Genomic DNA, 16,643 nt, shown 5'->3' on the forward strand with positions numbered 1-16,643 from the left:
ACTCTTTAATAAACAGTTCAGATGAACTTTCACCTCAAGATCGTTTCTCCTCGAACAGCAAGATCGTTTAAAAGTAGCAGATTTCTCAACGGAGTTTTGTCTGTGGAGCCTCGAACGCCGCTGTGCGCCGCTGTCAGCGGCCTCCCGCCGGACAGTCGGGCCGCGGGACTCACCAGGTCTCCGGGATCCTCCATCAGGGGCCCGGCCGCGGCGGGACAGTCTCTCGGGGACACGACCACCGGCGGTTCCTCCGTTAAGACCCAGCGGCGGACATGTCAACAACAATATTAGAGCTGCAGTGCGCAGGCGCCGAGTTGGTTAAACGCGGAGCTCTCATTGGCTGGCGGCTCTGCTTCTCCTGTGTTGAGTCTGCGATGAGACTGTGAGCCCTGCAGCGCCTCCTGCCGGACGGAGCCGGAACCGCACAGGCTGACTATTTTTTTTCCCCAAAACTTTATTGTGAAACAACCGAAACAGACTTATACATTAATTTATCACTTAGATATTTACAAAACGACTGAGCGAATATTAGAAATAGAACATATGTAAAAACTTTAAATAATTAAATTAAATACCGTACAAACCATAAAGTAAAAATAAAACAACTAAAACTGAAAAGGTCTCATCAGGAATCAAAAAGTGAAGTTTTTCATGAACAATCAAGGCTTGTTGGATTTCACTTTTTTATAAGGTTTTATTGAAATCAAACACTTCATTTTTGAAATCAAAAATATAGTTTAGAACCAGTAAATTTGTTATACATCATTTCTTTTTTTGTCTTGCATAATAACGATAATGATGATAATAATCCCAAAATGATTCTCGAATAAATACAAACAAAAAAAATGCTCCAAAGTTTCAGTGCCTGACTCACAAAACACACGATTATTTTGATCAATGTTACCGGGCTCTCCCTGATCCCTTGGGCCCCTGAATTAGCGTCCCCTTTACCTTGAGGGGTTAAAAATGAAGAGCTTTATTTTTCCGACTGTTCTAACCTGAAGTGCGTCTGTTGGCCTCAGGCTGCGGAGCTCAGAGATCCACAACATCTGCAGGACAAGTGAGGACCTGATCCGGGCTTCAGGCCCGATGTCCTGCCAGAACCTGCTCAGGAATATCTGGATGTTTTAAAAGTCAATGCAGATTAAACATGAGCTCCATCAAGTCCTGACACACCTGCCACAGGAAACCGCTGAAGGAAACATTGCGTTTATAATTATTAATATCTAGTGAACAGAAGAAAAGGAGTTCAGGCGCTGAGATCAGATCATGACTCCGTGGCAGGTTCTTCGTGCAGGCAGAGCGTCGCGGGCGGCTCCAGGTTACCGAGCTCCTCATGGAGCCAGCAGCGCTGCTGCTGCGGCTCCGGCTCCGGGCAACGTGAGGCTGGTGGCATCGAACCTGCAGCCGCTCAACGTGAGGCTGCCGTCGTACCTGCAGCAGGTAGGACACAAACACAACAACATCTTCCCCAGAAGAACCAGGCAGCAGATTCTTTAAAAAGGACTTTACATCAGAATATCGTTCCAATGGAAACGTTTGATCCCTCATGAGAGTTTTGCTCAGAACAAGAACAAAATCAAACTGATGTAAAAGTGATGATTATCATGAAAAGCAGATGATTCATCTGAATCAAACAAATAAGTTTTAACGGCTTTGTTTCCTGTTTGTACTCAAATATGTTTTCACTTCCAGTGGCATGAAAAAAAATACTGAAATTAAAACAAGATTTATTAGTAATTATCATTGAAAAAGTAAGAAACCATCAAACTGTCAGGTTCAGTGTTTGTTCTATGATTCCAACATGAACATGAGACGTAAGCTGTCTGTAAACTGAATCATGTGTCACCTTGATAATTATTCATATTTTGATTCGTTCTTTGATACTTTATTGTTATTTACAGAGCAAGAGAACATATATTCTATAGACCTCTGTGTCCCTGTTCATTTCATTTCTTCTATCAAGCCGTTCATGTCCCGTCTCCTCTGATTGGCTGATGCAGGTCCAGTGTCTCGAAGCAGCCAATCAGAGGCTGCGGCTTCAGATCCAGGAGCAGCTGGACACAAAGTTTCACGATGAGCTGAGGACGGTGTCGCTGCTACAGCACCAGGTGAGAGGTCAGAGGTCAGAGGTCATGTTTCAAACCAGGTCTCGAGTCAAGTCCAACTCCTCCTGTCAGACAGAATGAACGTTTTTCTAAAAAGATGAGCTGATCTCTCTCTCTCTCAGGTGGGTGAGTGTCTCTCGGCCCGGGCGCAGGTGAAGCTGCAGCTGCTCGGTGCTGAACTCTCCGTCTTCCACTTCAGCAGCAGGTGAATCCACACACAGCTTCACTGACACACAACACTCACGTCCTGCGCGGACACGTCCCATCATCCCCCCGCTGTGTGAACAGGTGCGAAAAGGTGCGCGAGCATTGTCGTCGTCTGGAGGCGGAGATTCGTGACCTGAGGCGACGGGGGGAGGAGCTAAGGTTCCACCAGCTGCCGCGGCTGCAGAGGCTGTTGAACCACGGAACTGAGCAACAGGTGGAGCTGAAGATTCAACACCAGCAGGTAAGAACCAGGAGGTACCTCACTGGGATCACTGGGACCTGCAGCCACGTCATGTTCTCTTTCTGCCTGTGAAGGATGTACAGGGTCTCCTGGCCCAGGTGTCAGGGGAAGTCGCTGTGGGAATGCAGACGGACCCGTCATCAGACCTGATCCGGCAGCTGGACGACCTGAGACAGACAAGCGCTCTGCTGCTCGACAGGAACCGGGACGGGCGCAGCTCCGACCCCCAGGTAGAGACTTGCCCACGGGCCTCAGCACGAAAAACAAGAAACACAACTTTTATAAAGTGGAACATGTTGATTCAGGTGTCTGTGCTGACTTCTCTGAAGACGACCCTTGACCCTGGAGAGGTCATTCGGGCCGAGCTGGCGGAGCTGAGGAGGATGGCGGCCGGTCTACAGGACGAGCTGACGCAGCTGCAGAACCTGGTGAGATCCTCCACATTCCTCCAGTGTCTTAATGATGTGAAGACAAAGATTCATCCTGGGCCCAGAACACCAGCTGAGATTTGAAATAATGTCTGGACTTGAACCTTTAACTTGTCCTGTAAAGCCGCTGGTTGAGCTGCAGCTGATGCTCACCTGGTCTGGGTCAGAGGTCAGAAGGCGCTGTGATGGCCGAGAGGTTAAGGCGTTGGACTCGAAGTCCAATGGGGTTTCCCCGCGCAGGTTCGAACTCTGCTCACAGCGATCTAACGTATCTGCTGGTCTTTGGTACGGAAGGTCTGAGTTCTTTAGTATCGAACTGAATGTGAAAAGGAGTCCAGTATATGAATTTTAATATATATATGTATATCATTTAAGTGGCAAACGTCTTTCGGGCCTAAGAATGATCTGAAACTGGTCTATACCAGACCAGCTCATGAGAGACGTAACACAACATACGATCGCTGTGAGCAGGGTTCGAACCTGCGCGGGGAAACCCCATTGGATTTCGAGTCCAACGCCTTAACCTCTCGGCCATCACAGCTCCCATCAGTGGATAGAGTTAAGACCTGTGTGAGCTGTGAACTCCAGAGTTATCCACAGGGTTGGAATAACCCTCACTTTGGCGTCATCTTGTTGAAGAATCATGAATGACCCAACCTGAACTTCCTAGGCAGCCTGGTCTCAACCACAGACTTTATATAAAACTGTCTCAACAAATGACGAATGCGCATCGCGATGAAATCTGTGAGTGATTTATCTCCTGACCCTCGTCCAACCAGAACACTGGTGGAAGACGTGAGCTGTGATTGGCGAGAGGTTAAGGCGTTGGACTCGAAATCCAATGAATGTAATTTAAAAAATGCTCATTCATTTGCCAGAAGCCTCATATCCTGAAAGACGCTCGCCAGTTAAACACGATCCCATGACATCACAGTCAACATGGAGGAGGAAACAGCTCAAGTGTCTGCATGATACTATAGAACGTGAGAGAGTCTGAACTCAGATTGTCGCTGTGAGCAGGGTTCGAACCTGCACGGGGAAACCCCATTGGATTTCAAGTCCAACACCTTAACCACTCGGCCATCACAGCTACTTCTTGTTGAGGAATTCTCTTGTGTAGCGTTCTCTTAGAAAATCTTAAGATGAGTCTTCTCAGGCACCAAGCGAGGTCATCTCATCTACGGCAAGGCGGAACAATCATTGAGAAGCTAAAGTCTCACTCGAGGCGTCACAGTCGCAGGGAGATGACGACATTACTCAAAGCTAAATACACTAGAGACCGGGGATGGGTCGAACACTGTGAACCTGTTGATCTGTGTAGCGAACCAGAAGTCTCCTCAATATGGAGCTCTTTTAATAAATACTTCTGCTGAAGACATCCACGGTTTCCGTCTTGCTGAATCAGCATCCACTCCATTGATTATTCCATTTCACTTCAGACCTCTGACCAGAAGTGTAGCTCAGCATCAGTTCTTTCAGCTTCACAGAAACACTGAAAATCAGAGCAGTTTTTCTCCTGATTCCTCCTGTAGGACGTAGAATGTCACTTCCTTTGGTGCCACCTGGTGGTCGTATCAGGTGTAACACAGCATGTTCTTTACATGAGTATCCTGAGCACATACTGTAAATGAAGATGGACGACGTGACAGCTCCTCTAAAGTAAAGCCTAATCATCCTGATCGCCCTTTGGTGTTTGGCTGCAGTGTAGATCATAAGCCCCACCCACTCCATGTTAGCAGATGGGATATGGACCAAAGTAAATATTACTTTTATAAAAACAGACATCAGACTCTACGCTGTGAGCAGGGTTCGAACCTGCGCGGGGAAACCCCATTGGATTTCGAGTCCAACGCCTTAACCTCTCGGCCATCACAGCTCACGTCTTCCAATGGTGTTCTGGTTGGACGAGGGTCAGGAGATAAATCACTGACAGATTTCATCGCCATGCTCATTCGTCATTTGTTGAGACAGTTTTATATAAAGTCTGTGGTTGAGACCAGGCTGCCTGAGAAGTCCAGGTTGGGTCATTCATGATTCTTCAACCAGATGACGCCAAAGTGAGGGTTATTCAGACCCTGTGGATAACTGGGGGGAAAACCTGGAGTTCACAGCTCACACAGGTCTTAACTCTCACCACTGACGGGAGCTGTGATGGCCTTACCTTGCAGCAGTAGGACTGCCAAACACATCCTAACACTCTCCTAACACTATCCTAACAATTCCTAACGATTCCTAACAAGTCCTAACAAGTCCTAACATATCCGAACGAGGTCTTAACATAGATCTGAAATTGGGTAAAACAGCCAATCAGTTCCTAAGAAACGATGTTGTGACGCATCCAATCAACAATTGCTACCTCGTCGCACGGTTGTCTGATTGGTGAGTGACCTTATCCATCATACAGCATATGAGAGGTTAAGGCGTTGGACTCGAAATCCAATGGGGTTTCCCTGCGCAGGTTCAAACCCTGCTCACAGCGATCGAGTCTAATGGCAGAGGAAAGAAATGAAACACTTATTTAATGTCTACTTTGGTCCATGTCCCATCCGCCAACATGGAGGGGGCGGGGCTTATGCCTATACTGTCTTACTCCTGATACGACCACCAGGTGACACCAAAGGATGGGACATTCTACGTCCTACAGGATGAATCAGGAGAAGAACTGCTCAGATTTTCAATGTTTCTGTGAAGCTTAAAATACTGATGCTGAGCTACACTTCTGGTTCTGATTGATTGGATCTGGGTGCTATATCTAATTTGGTCTTGGTCAGGGATCACATGGAGCTGTGATGGCCGAGTGGTTAAGGCGTTGGACTTGAAATCCAATGGGGTTTCCCCGCGCAGGTTCGAACCCTGCTCACAGCGAGAAACTAATGTCAGACTCTCACGTGCTTTAACATCAAACAGAAGTTACATGAGTAGTCTGAGGTCCAATATGCAGATAATATATCAAATAAATATATATATCGAATGTAATGGTTGTGTATTTATGTCTGTCGATGACCTGAAACTGAACCAAAGTTTATACCACCAGATACCATTAATCACTGTGAGCAGGGTTTGAACCTGCGCGGGGAAGCCCATTTGATTTCAAGTCTAAGGCCTTAACCTCTCAGCCATCACAGCTCACATCAGTGGTGAGAGTTAAGACCTGTCTTACTTGTGAACTCCAGGTTCTCAACAAATGACGAATGAGCATTTGGATCATCTATCCGGGTTCTGGTTGGAGGACGGTCAGGAGATAAAAAATACTTGCAGAGATTTCATCATTTACATTTACTCAACAGCTCAGACTAAAGTTTTGGATCTTATCAAATGAAAACCTGGAGTTCACAGGTCAGACAGGTCTTTACTTAAACCACTGATGTGAGCTGTGATGGCCGAGAGGTTAAGGCGTTGGACTTGAAATCCAATGGGGTTTCCCCGCGCAGGTTCGAATCCTGCTCACAGCGAGCGAATAAACGTATTTGTACAAACTCAAAGGTGTCTGATGTGTAACAGACACAAAATTCACATTAAATGATGAAAGCTGTAAAAGAAGGACTCTCATCCAGGCAACACTAACGGAGAACATCTTTCTGTCTCTGTAGACCGCCCTGCTGGAGGACTTGTGTCCCGAGCAAACAGAGTCCTTGGTCCTGCAGCAGAGGGCCGACGGTCTGTGCAGAGACCTGGAGTCGGTGCGTCAGGTTGCAGCTCAGCAGGCTGACGCCCAGCAGGCGCTGCTGGACATCAACAACAAGCTGGAGGCTGAGCTACGAGACTACAAGAGGCTGCTGGATGGACTGAGTCAAGAGCGGTAACATCAGTGGCTCTGCATGTTTGAATCTGTGTTTTGACTCTTTAATCTTTTACAGAGATCTGTTAAAAATGAAAAGAGATTTTTTTCAGGTACCTTGACGCAGAGGAAGGAGAATATTTTCAATAATGATTTCAAACCTCAAATGGCTTTTGTCAGGGCAGAAATAAAGACTGATCACACCTGGTTCACTTTACAGAAAACAAACATTAACCATTATTCCCAACAAGTTTAAAATATATATTAATACAGAGAATGTCTAGTCTGCTTTAATCTCTTACACTCACCTTATTGCTGCGATGCAGTGCAGACTTTACAAATCATGTCTGCATTTTTACTGCAGCTATAAATAACTCAAACCCTTTTCTAGAGCCTGCAAATCAGATTCACACTAAATGAAAATGAATGTGAATGTGTCTGAACATGTAAACTGCACATTTACCCTGCACCTACTGTAGCAATGTGAGGTTTAACAATTAATAAGATAGTTATTCTCCATGTGAAAAGCAACATGATTACTCAATTAATATTGACTAGCTTGATAGAAATAAGTCACTGTTAAAACTAAACTAAGCTAAACTTTGACCTCAATTTTATGTCCTGACAGAGTTTCAAGTCTTCCCATGTCTACCATCACATCTTTCTTTGGTTCAACCAGACCCGCTGCCTCCAGGCAAGTCACGCCGCACAGAGTATTCAGAGTTCAGGGAGGAACTCTTCAGACCATGGAGGTTCGGACTGTCTCTCAAGGTCACATCCGCACTGTCAGTCAAACACCTGCGATTATCCTGCTTTTAGAAACAGTGACCACAAATAAGTCAGTTGGAGTCCAGTGTAAACATCCAAGGAACTCACCACTGACATTGATTAACACGTCAAAACAGATTTCCACTCATTCCATCCACAACTGTGAAAACTTGAGAAAGGGAACTAATTCCGAAAAGACCACGAGGGAATCCATCCGTACCGGTCAGCTTATCCAAGGTTTAGACAAAGGAGTTGGTGTCAAGTCGTCCAAAATAGAGATACATCCTGCAACAACAGGATTTACAAAAATCATTCCTGGTTACGAAACAGAAATAAAGCAAAGACCAGACTTTGTAACACAGACAACAGCGTCTGATCCCGTCAAAAAAACTCCTGCAGCATTAAAGAAAGCAACAGAAGCTATGACCATACCTCAAATTAATCACATTAATGGCCACATCCAAGTTAACGAACCAGATCCTGACTGTCCATCAGAAACTGTTGGGAAAAGAGAGGACAATGCCCTTACACCACTTGGTGTGTCTGGATTCCACTGTGGTACGTCTGATGGGAGTCACGGTGATGTCTCCAGTGAGGTGATCCTGATGGATGACAGGGATGTAGAAAGGCAACAAAAGAAGGAGGACAAGGAAAGACTGGGAGTAGAAAGTGCTTTGCTTGTCCTGAGATTCGATCAGAATCCATCATTGTCCGATATGTCAAACAGCAAACAAAACAAAGTCCAGGATGCATTTGCAGGGTCCTCCATTGCATCTGATTCATCCAGTAGCCCAGTCAGCAACAATACTCTTGGGAGTAAAACTGCAAGTACTGAGATGATAGACTTAAAAATGAATACAGGGACATCAGTAATTGAGGTCTATGATAGCAAGGAGGTAAAGGAGGCTCCTATTGAGTCTGTTAATCAAGAAGTTCAAGAAGCCACAGAGTCAAAAAAGTCTACAAGTCTAACAGACTCTGGCGTGGCTTTGAATTCATCTGACACCGAAGAGCTTCTAAGTCCAAGAATGACTGAGGTATTTCTGTGTCCAACAGAAACAGCTGCATGCTTGGGTCCACAAGTAAGTCTGAACCTAGTTGACACAGATCAAGTATTTTGGCCAGTTGATATTGAAGACCAGATTAAAAGTCCTAATTTGCTTCTGAGTCCAAACGACCCAGAAATGTATCTCAGCCTGAATGAATCAGACACATGTTTGAGACCAGTTGAGACTAAAGATTGCCTGACTCCAACTGGTGAAGAAGAAGATGATGACGAGGAAGCATGTCTGAGTCTTACTGAGGCAAATGCACGTGTCAGACCAGTCGAGAAATACATTCTCTCAACAAAAGACGAAGGTCAGACCTTATTGTTTCGCAGAGAAAGCACTTCTCCAGAAGTGGGCAGACAAGCAGGAGTCAGCATTTCGGTGACAGATGGGGAGAGTTTGTGTTTTGGATCATTCACAGGTAAAGAGGGAAGTAAAGGTACTCTTCCTGATATAAACATCAACTCTATACCAACCAGTCAAAGGAGCGACCTTCAGCTGGGCAAAAGTCTTGGAAGCTTGGAGTTCAGAGGTACAGCTGACCGAAGTATCTTAGCAGAAAAAGAAAAACAGTCTTGTGTGGAAGGCCTGAATCAGAAAAGTGGAAAAGATGGAAGAGGTACCAGACACAGGAACAAAGATATGACCAACATTGCAGATAACAAGGTCCGAAGTCCAGGAGGCCGCAATAATTCAGGACGTATGGCTGGTGATCTTGCAGCTAGTGTTCCTGGCACTGCTGCAAATTCATCGACTATAGTCAGTAGTGACGCAGAACGTGCTATGACAGTGGGGCTACAGGCGAACAGGAGTGGCAGTGGAGAGTGTTTGCTTTATGGAGGCAGTTTGAGATTTACAAGAATGAGTGTACCCAGGGCAGGGAATGAAGAAAGTCAGACATTGTCCAAAGAGTCTGTGAAAAGCCGACCAGAAACAGGGAGGTTTGCCAGTAGAGGAAGTGGGGAGTGGATGGTTAATGGCGGCAGTCTGAGACGTAAAAGCAACCTGGATGCTGGTACTAGCTTACCCAGTGAAGAGAACAAAGAAAGCCTGTCAGTAGCCACAGACCCCATGAGAAGCCCACCAGAAAAAGGGAGGTTTGGCGGCAGAGATAGTGGAGAGTGGAGGGTTTATGGTGGAAGTACCGGACGTATGAGCAGCCCGGCTCGCAGCTATAGCTTACTCATTACAGAGAGTGGAAAAAACCCGTCAGTAGCCACAGAACTGGCAACCAGCCCACCAGTTGCACGTAGAGGAGGGAGATTTGGCAGTGCAGGGAGTGGGGAGTGGAGAGTTTATGGAGGAAGTACCGAACGTTTGAGTCGTGCCGGTAGTGCTAATGAAGGCCAAGTGATTAGTCCTCCGAGTAGCAACACAAGTAGTAGACCAAGACTGAGTAGTGTTGGTGGTGGTGGCAGGCTCAGCACAAGTGGTGTTGTAAGGCGCAGCAGGAGTGTAGGAAGTGCTGGTAAGCTAAGTAGCTCAGGTAGTGGTGGTAGCAGCTCACCTGGCAGCCACAGGATTAGCAGCTCTGGGAGATTCGTTAGCACTGGCAGTGGTGAATGGAAACCAGTTTACAGCTCAGCTAGTGGACGCAGGAGCAGCGTAGGGAGGTCGACCAGCAGCCAAAGAGCCCTCAGCCCTGGGGGCAAGATGAATGTAAGTGGGGGTAGCGGTGGGTGGCTCAACAGTGCAGGAAGTGGGTCTAAACTCAGTGGCTTGAGTAGCAACGAGAGAATCAGTCATCAGGCTGGAGGAAGGATCAGCAGGTCCTTTGGGAAAGGGAGGACCAATAGCACAGGGGGGAGGGTAATCAGCAGCAGCGACCGGCCAATCAAGAGCACTGGCAGCGGAGCTGGGGGCAACAAGGAGAGAATCAGTGTTTGTAAGATGGCAGCGCTGTCGATCTCAGCCGCGGGAAGGGAGCGAAGTCAGGACAGACAAAGACAAGCTGAGAGATTCAAACAACAACAACAGGTTGCAGGTGAGAACATCAACAACAACGACATTACAGAAACATACATGTAGTCACCGTTCTGGTTGAATCTTCTCTCCGTCCTCCATCACAGCTACTACTCCACTTGTCCAGCGATGGTTGACGACTGGCGTCGGCGTCACGAGCGCTCATCCCGATGGCCTTGATGACATCATGCGCCTCTGAGTGACAAACTCACATCATGACTCAAGACGGCTGCATTCACATTCAGTCAACAGTTGCATACACACACACACACATGAATAACAGAATAACAGAATGCTACATTCTGTAGAACTAGAATGTCTCTCAGTAGAGTGTATCCCTCCGCCGAGGTCAAAAGGAAACAGGAAGTTGTCTGATAACCTAAATGAAACATAAAACATATAGTCATTAACATTGGAGATAAAACAAGTGTAACACATATTTTAATTCTAACTACATCTAATGTTTCTGCTCATGAGAAATAAACTCAATACAATTTTATATAGTAATACAAACTATGTCGTCTAGAAAGGCAACAGTTTAATAAACAAACTTTTTGAAAAAAGCCAAATGTTTGTCTTTAAATGAAGACACGTCACATTTTCTCTTCACTGTATTTCATTCAAGACAGTTTCTGAGTTGTTGGTTTTTAATTCTGACTGGTTACAGTATGTTGAGGACTTTTATAGTTGTGTGATGAATATGTGATTGATTTATTTGTTTTGTCTGTGTCTCCTGTTCACGTTATATAATCACCACCTTCAATATTTACTCCTCTGTTTCATTCATGTTCCTCTTGATTTTAAACACTTTACAGTCACATCATTCAATTCAATTCAATTCAAATACTCATCATGAGCAAACAGGAGGCTCCAGCAGGAGGCAGCAGAGTCAACAATCACCTCAGCTTCTTAGACTATAGACTAGAGTGATTCCTAAATACAAGTATAAAAAAAAATCAATAATAATCAATAAAGCAATAAAATACATGTTGGGTCACTTTCCTCAGTGGTTCCTAACATCATCATCATGTACATGAAATATAGATTCAAAATGTCTCCTGAGGTGATGATGAGCGAACTGTGATGGAGGAGGACGAGGTGGCGGAAAATCACGGAGCAGAATCTGACAGCAACAACATTATTTGGTAGATTGAGATCGTGTGGCACAATCTGATTGGATTACAGAGAACACGCCCAGTCAGATGATCAGAAGTGTTGACTCCTCGCTGGTCACATGATCACGTCTTTCAACTGGTTGTCATTTTTCCCAGCTGGAATTTAAACGATCACTTTCACCCCCCCCCCCCCACCTGTCTGTCAAGTCTGGATCAATAAATCAATGATTTACGACCTCAGCAGCCTCGCCTGCCTCAGATATTTTCACACACAGAAACTAGGTGTGTCTGTCCTGAACATGGAATCTACCACATGGCCAAAAATAAAAGGACAGTGTCAGTGGGAAAAAAGAACGACATAAAGGATCAATAGGTGTTTTTATTTATGATGAGGAGAAACACATTGCTAATGAAAACACTACTGCAGGAATATTTCATGTGACATTTAAGCTAAACAGTGAAACAACTAGAAAGTCAATGACGAAAATAAACAATTCAGTATCTGTCCGTCATCTTCCTCCTCCTCTTCTTCCTCATAGCACAGTATTTACACATCACACAAGAGTCTCAACTTTATTAATCCCTGCAGAAGGACGGTTGAAAACATCAATCTGAAACATTAAAGGCTTCATGCATGAAAATGTATCATCTAAAACAACTAAACAACTAAATACTTTACACTGGGATGACACGTGTGTGTGTGTGTGTGTGTGTGTGTGTGTGTGTGTGTGTGTGTGTGTGTTTTTTCTTCATACATCACATATTGACGGCTCTGTTCCAACAGGCCTCTGGGAAATTTTTTTAAGTTAAATGTTGATGTTAAATGTTAAAGTTAAATTTTTAAGATAAAGTTAAAAGTCAAAGTTAAAAGTTAAAGTTAAAGTTAAAATTAAAGTTAAATGTTAAAGTTAAAGTTAAAGTAAATGTTAAATGTTTAATGTTAAATGTTAAATGTTGAAGTTAAAAGTTAAAGTTAAAATTGAAAATTTTAAGTTAAAAGTTAAAAGTTAAAAGTTAAAGTAAATGTTAAATGTTAAAATTGAAAGTAAAAAGTAAAAAGTTAAAGTTAGGGTTTGCCCTCACATTCAATATTTATAACACAACTTTTTAAAATTTAGAAATGTGTAAAAACTGAGCAGGAATAAATCAGAGAGAGACAGAACAGCAGACATTTCTGTACCTATATATTTATAAATTATTGTTGTATAAGTTGTTTGTTAGTTCCTTTTTAATTTAGTTTTACTAAAACTGAAGAAGAAAAATTTCACAACAACTCGACCAAATTAAATAGATACAACAAGTTTCCAGTAGATATGGAGTGAAATAACTGAAGAATAACAGTTACATTTACTCATGACTTTCCGTTTCCTGTGAAAGATCAACAGGTTTTACAAGTTCGGAGGCAGAGACTTTTCCTTCTCAGGTGAGAAACGTGCTGAAACATGAACAGAGACAAAGTCACTTTAACGACAAAAACGAACCAAAGAGCATGAATAACACAAAACAGGAAAAGTAAAACTGAACTGAGCAGGTTAAAGTTTTGTCTTTTTGTTTACAGTTTGTGTGACTAAGAGAGAGAGAGAGTGATGATTGATTGACTGACGGTCGTTCAAAGGCAGAAAAAAAGGTTTAATAAAAGAAAGAATCCGGGCGGCGTCACACCCTGAGGAGGAGGAGGGAGCGTCTGGAATCTGGTTACACAACACATAGATGTCTCTATTGTGTTTGAGCGTCTTTGAAATGATAGGAAGAGTAAATGAAGCGTCCACGTGGTTTTATAAATATGATTAATATGTGAATCAAAGTGAAATTTAAAAAATGAAGGAATACACAGCAGAGGGCAGAGGTCACACAAATGTTAGTTCTGAGAGCTTGTCCACCGATTGGACGGTACCAGTGTAGACTCACATCGAGATTGAACCATAAAGTCCTCAGGAAGATGTCTACTGATCAAGAGAAGTCGAGTCGCCCTCTGCTGGTCAGTACAGTTTCTGCTGCTGCGTCTGAACACTGAGCAACAAAACCCTGTGGCAGGTTCTGATCCAGGACCAGCTGCTCCAGAACCCGTTGCCACCACATCAACAACATCAACATCAGAACCGACGGATCAGGACTTAACACCACAGCAGCTTTTTAAACTTCTACTTTTAAAGATTCACTTTCTCCATGTGAAGGTTTCAGAAAACATCTCGCTGCAGCTGCAGCTGCTTTCGTTCAAGTTCTCTCAAAATGGTGGAGAGTTTGTTGCAGTTCAGACCAGTAGACCAGCGGAGTTCTGGTTCCGACTGGGGACGAGTAAACATCCCAAAAAGATGTTTACTCTTTTTGGAATGTGTGGAACTGGTTCTGCTTCACAAAAGTAAAGAGTAAATTGATAAAACTCTGCACAACCTTGTTCTTCTTAGAGGTTTACTGGAATCTGAAGGGGCCACAGAGACACACCTGTGTGTACCTGCAGGCAACAGCATCTTACGTAAGCCCCACCCCCAGCGCCAGGTGAGGGCGGGGCTCTCAGGTCGTGATTGGAGCTGCAGGCGGAGGATCCAGGTGAAGACTCATCCAGAAAGATTCATGAGCAGAGAGGAGAAGTGACGGACAGGTTTCCCTGAGGCGTGTGTGCGTGTGTGTTAATGTGTGTGTTTCTGTGGGTGTGAGTGAGTGTGTGTGTGTGTGTGTGTGTGTGTGCGTGCGTGTGCGTGTGTGTGTGTGTGTGTCTGTGCATGTGTGTGTGTGTGTGTCTGTGCATGTGTGTGTGTGTGTGTGTGTGTGCGTGTGTGTCTGTGCATGTGTGTGTGTGTGTGTGTGTGTGCGTGTGTGTCTGTGCATGTGCGTGTGTGTGTGTGTGTGTGTGTGCGTGTGTGTCTGTGCATGTGTGTGTGTGTGTGTGTGTGTGACAATGGCTGTCAGGGTGGATTCCAGCTGCCGGACGAGTTCTGCTGACAGACGTCAAGAAGGAAAGAAAGTGATTAAAAGAATATTTCTGGATCATCACCAATATTTAATTGATTCTGTGTTCCAACATGAGTGAACAAGTCACTTCCTTGTTCACCGAATTTATTCAAGTCAGGTCAATTTTATTTATATGGCACAAACAACAGGAGTTGACCAAAGTGCTTTACAATAAATTAAAATAAGATAAAAGTTGCAAACACGGTGAAATAACACAGGTGTTGGAGGAAAACATAAAAAACGTGATTGTGCCATAAAGACCCATATTTAATCTCAAGTCTCAGCGAGAAGAGGTGGGTTTTTAGCCTTAAAAAACTTCCACAGCTTTGGGACTGCGACTGAGAAGGTCCCTCCTGAGCTCCAGTCTGGTCCGAGGAGCAGCCATGAGTCTCTGGTCAGCAGAGCCAAGGACCGTGAGGAGGAACGAGTCGCGAGGAGCTCCGAGATATTGGACGGTGCTCGACCATTCGGAGCTTTAAGAACAAATAGAAGGATTTTAAAATTGATTCTAAAAGAGACTGGGATTCAATGAAGAGAGGCCAGGACAAGAGTGATGAGGTCTCTCTTCTTTTTCCCATCAGGACTCTGGCTGCAGCATTCTGGACTCACTGCAGGCGAGCAGGAGAGGACTGATTGATGCCGGTGTAGAGTGAGTTACAGTAGTCAAGACGGGAGGAGATGAAGGTGTGAATGACCTTTTCAAGATCTTTAAAACTGAGAAAATGTTTGATTTTGGTGATTGTACGGAGCTGAAAGAAGCTTGTTTTGATGATGGATTAGTCCTGTTTGTCCAGTATCACGCCCAGGTCACGAGCTGAAGGTTTGACCAGGGGAGCCAGGTTTCCCAGACTGCTACTTATGGCCTTAATGGACTCCGGGGGCCCAAACATCACAATCTCAATTTAGTTTTCATTTAGTTGGAGCATATTGTGGGCTATCCAACATTTGGTGTCAGCTAGGCAGTTCAGTAGTCTGGGCATACTGGAGTGGTCAGTGGGTTTGAGTGGGAGTCCAGTTGGCTGTCGTCGGCATAGGTGTGATAGCAGATGTTGTGTTTTTTTAAATATTTAGCTGAGTGGGAGTATATAAAGAAAGAAAAGAATGGGACCCAGGATGGAACCTTGAGGCACCCCACAGAATAACCACGCCGGGGTTGAAGAGGACCGACCCAGGTTAACCCCAACCTCCTGTCACAGAGGTAGGAGGTGATCCAGTCCAGAGCACGGCCTTTGCCACACTAAGGTCAAGCAGAATTAGGACTGCACACTCACCAGCATCGGCAGAGAGGGGCGGGTCGTTGTAGACTCTCAGGATAGCGGACTCTGTGAAGAGTTCTGTAACCAGACTGAAATTGATCTAGGATGTTGTTATGGTTGAGGTATGGTATTTATTTGGTGAGGACGACCTTTACCGGGTCTTTGGACAGAAAGGGTAGTTTTGAAATGGGTCTGTAGTTACTGACAAGGGCAGGGTCTAGGGTTATTGAGGCGTTTTATATAAAATAAGAGTTCACAGTGAAACTCAGTGTTGAACTGACGAACATCATATGATTCACCAACGACATGTTTTAATATTCAAACTTCACCCACTGATGAAATGCTTTTATTTTGGCAGAGCCTTCGTCTGCTCCAACTGAAGCGTCTCCTCTAACAGAACAACAAAGTGAACACACCTCTTTTAAACAAACAGAAATGAAATGATTATATTTAATGATCATAGAGGAGCTGGGTGTTGCACATACCTGTCAGTTCCCTGCAGCAAGCGAAGGCTGCAGATGATGGGAACATGCCTGCAGGAGAATTCCTCCACACAGCTCCACCCACCGGCACAAAGCAACAGCCTCAGGCCTCCGTTCATGCAATCACCATTATCACAATGTGATACTTCACACTGATGATTTTATACAAGTCAACTGATTTCAGCAACATGGAAAGACGTTGAAAGTCTCTTCAGACAAACCAACAGGGATTTAATCTCATCTCATCACATCTCATCTCATCTCATCTCATCTCAGTGTTGTGACCACCCCCCCAATCAG

At 44.6% G+C, this 16,643-nt stretch overlaps 2 protein-coding genes and 7 non-coding genes across 15 annotated transcripts in view; 4 read left to right on the plus strand and 5 right to left on the minus strand.

Annotated features, from left to right (window-relative positions):
- Nucleotides 1-324, minus strand: part of LOC118289093 (MBT domain-containing protein 1-like) — an 11,843-nt gene extending 11,519 nt beyond the window's left edge. For 2 of the 4 annotated variants that reach the window (XR_007029888.1, XM_047328243.1), the window contains exon 1: nucleotides 174-324. Coding sequence is in view for 1 of the 4 variants with exons in the window: in XM_047328243.1 (XP_047184199.1) it covers nucleotides 174-194 (21 nt within the window). In the remaining 3 variants the exon portion in view is untranslated. The remainder of the gene's footprint in view (nucleotides 1-173) is intronic. The other 2 variants (XM_047328245.1, XM_047328244.1) reach the window with 2 other exon arrangements.
- Nucleotides 325-1,982: 1,658 nt separating this feature from the next.
- Nucleotides 1,983-11,723, plus strand: LOC118289073 (keratin, type I cytoskeletal 18). Of its 4 annotated transcripts, none has more exons than XM_035615759.2 (8): nucleotides 1,983-2,111; nucleotides 2,231-2,313; nucleotides 2,397-2,556; nucleotides 2,631-2,786; nucleotides 2,862-2,984; nucleotides 6,575-6,783; nucleotides 7,391-10,563; nucleotides 10,649-11,723. In XM_035615759.2, the coding sequence occupies exons 1-8, from the start codon at nucleotides 1,998-2,000 to the stop codon at nucleotides 10,738-10,740; spliced, it is 4,110 nt and encodes a 1,369-aa protein (XP_035471652.2). In that variant the 5' UTR covers nucleotides 1,983-1,997; the 3' UTR covers nucleotides 10,741-11,723. The 4 variants fall into 4 exon arrangements, with proteins under 4 accessions (XP_035471652.2, XP_035471654.2, XP_035471655.1 ...); XM_035615761.2 differs by having other exon boundaries at nucleotides 2,886-2,984; XM_035615762.1 differs by lacking the exon at nucleotides 10,649-11,723 and having other exon boundaries at nucleotides 6,575-7,531.
- On the plus strand, nucleotides 3,164-3,245 carry trnas-cga. The gene has a single exon. It is a non-coding gene; the product is annotated as a tRNA-Ser (tRNA).
- On the minus strand, nucleotides 3,444-3,525 carry trnas-cga. The gene has a single exon. It is a non-coding gene; the product is annotated as a tRNA-Ser (tRNA).
- On the minus strand, nucleotides 3,993-4,074 carry trnas-uga. The gene has a single exon. It is a non-coding gene; the product is annotated as a tRNA-Ser (tRNA).
- Nucleotides 4,779-4,860, minus strand: trnas-cga. The gene has a single exon. It is a non-coding gene; the product is annotated as a tRNA-Ser (tRNA).
- Nucleotides 5,768-5,849, plus strand: trnas-uga. Its single transcript has one exon. It is a non-coding gene; the product is annotated as a tRNA-Ser (tRNA).
- trnas-uga lies at nucleotides 6,030-6,110 on the minus strand. The gene has a single exon. It is a non-coding gene; the product is annotated as a tRNA-Ser (tRNA).
- On the plus strand, nucleotides 6,355-6,436 carry trnas-uga. Its single transcript has one exon. It is a non-coding gene; the product is annotated as a tRNA-Ser (tRNA).
- Nucleotides 11,724-16,643: the final 4,920 nt, after the last annotated feature.

This window comes from Scophthalmus maximus, chromosome 17 (genome assembly GCF_022379125.1).
Source record: "Scophthalmus maximus strain ysfricsl-2021 chromosome 17, ASM2237912v1, whole genome shotgun sequence".
In the NCBI taxonomy this organism is placed as follows: Eukaryota; Metazoa; Chordata; class Actinopteri; order Pleuronectiformes; family Scophthalmidae; genus Scophthalmus; species Scophthalmus maximus.

Excerpts from the sequence above, each read along its gene's own strand:
- LOC118289073 (XM_035615759.2), top strand. The coding sequence starts at position 1,998 with ATGCAGGTCCAGTGTCTCGAAGCAGCCAATCAGAGGCTGCGGCTTCAG. Across the intron at positions 2,787-2,861 it reads GGCGCAGCTCCGACCCCCAG|GTGTCTGTGCTGACTTCTCT; the intron begins GTAGAGACTTGC and ends ATGTTGATTCAG. Across the intron at positions 2,985-6,574 it reads TGACGCAGCTGCAGAACCTG|ACCGCCCTGCTGGAGGACTT; the intron begins GTGAGATCCTCC and ends CTGTCTCTGTAG.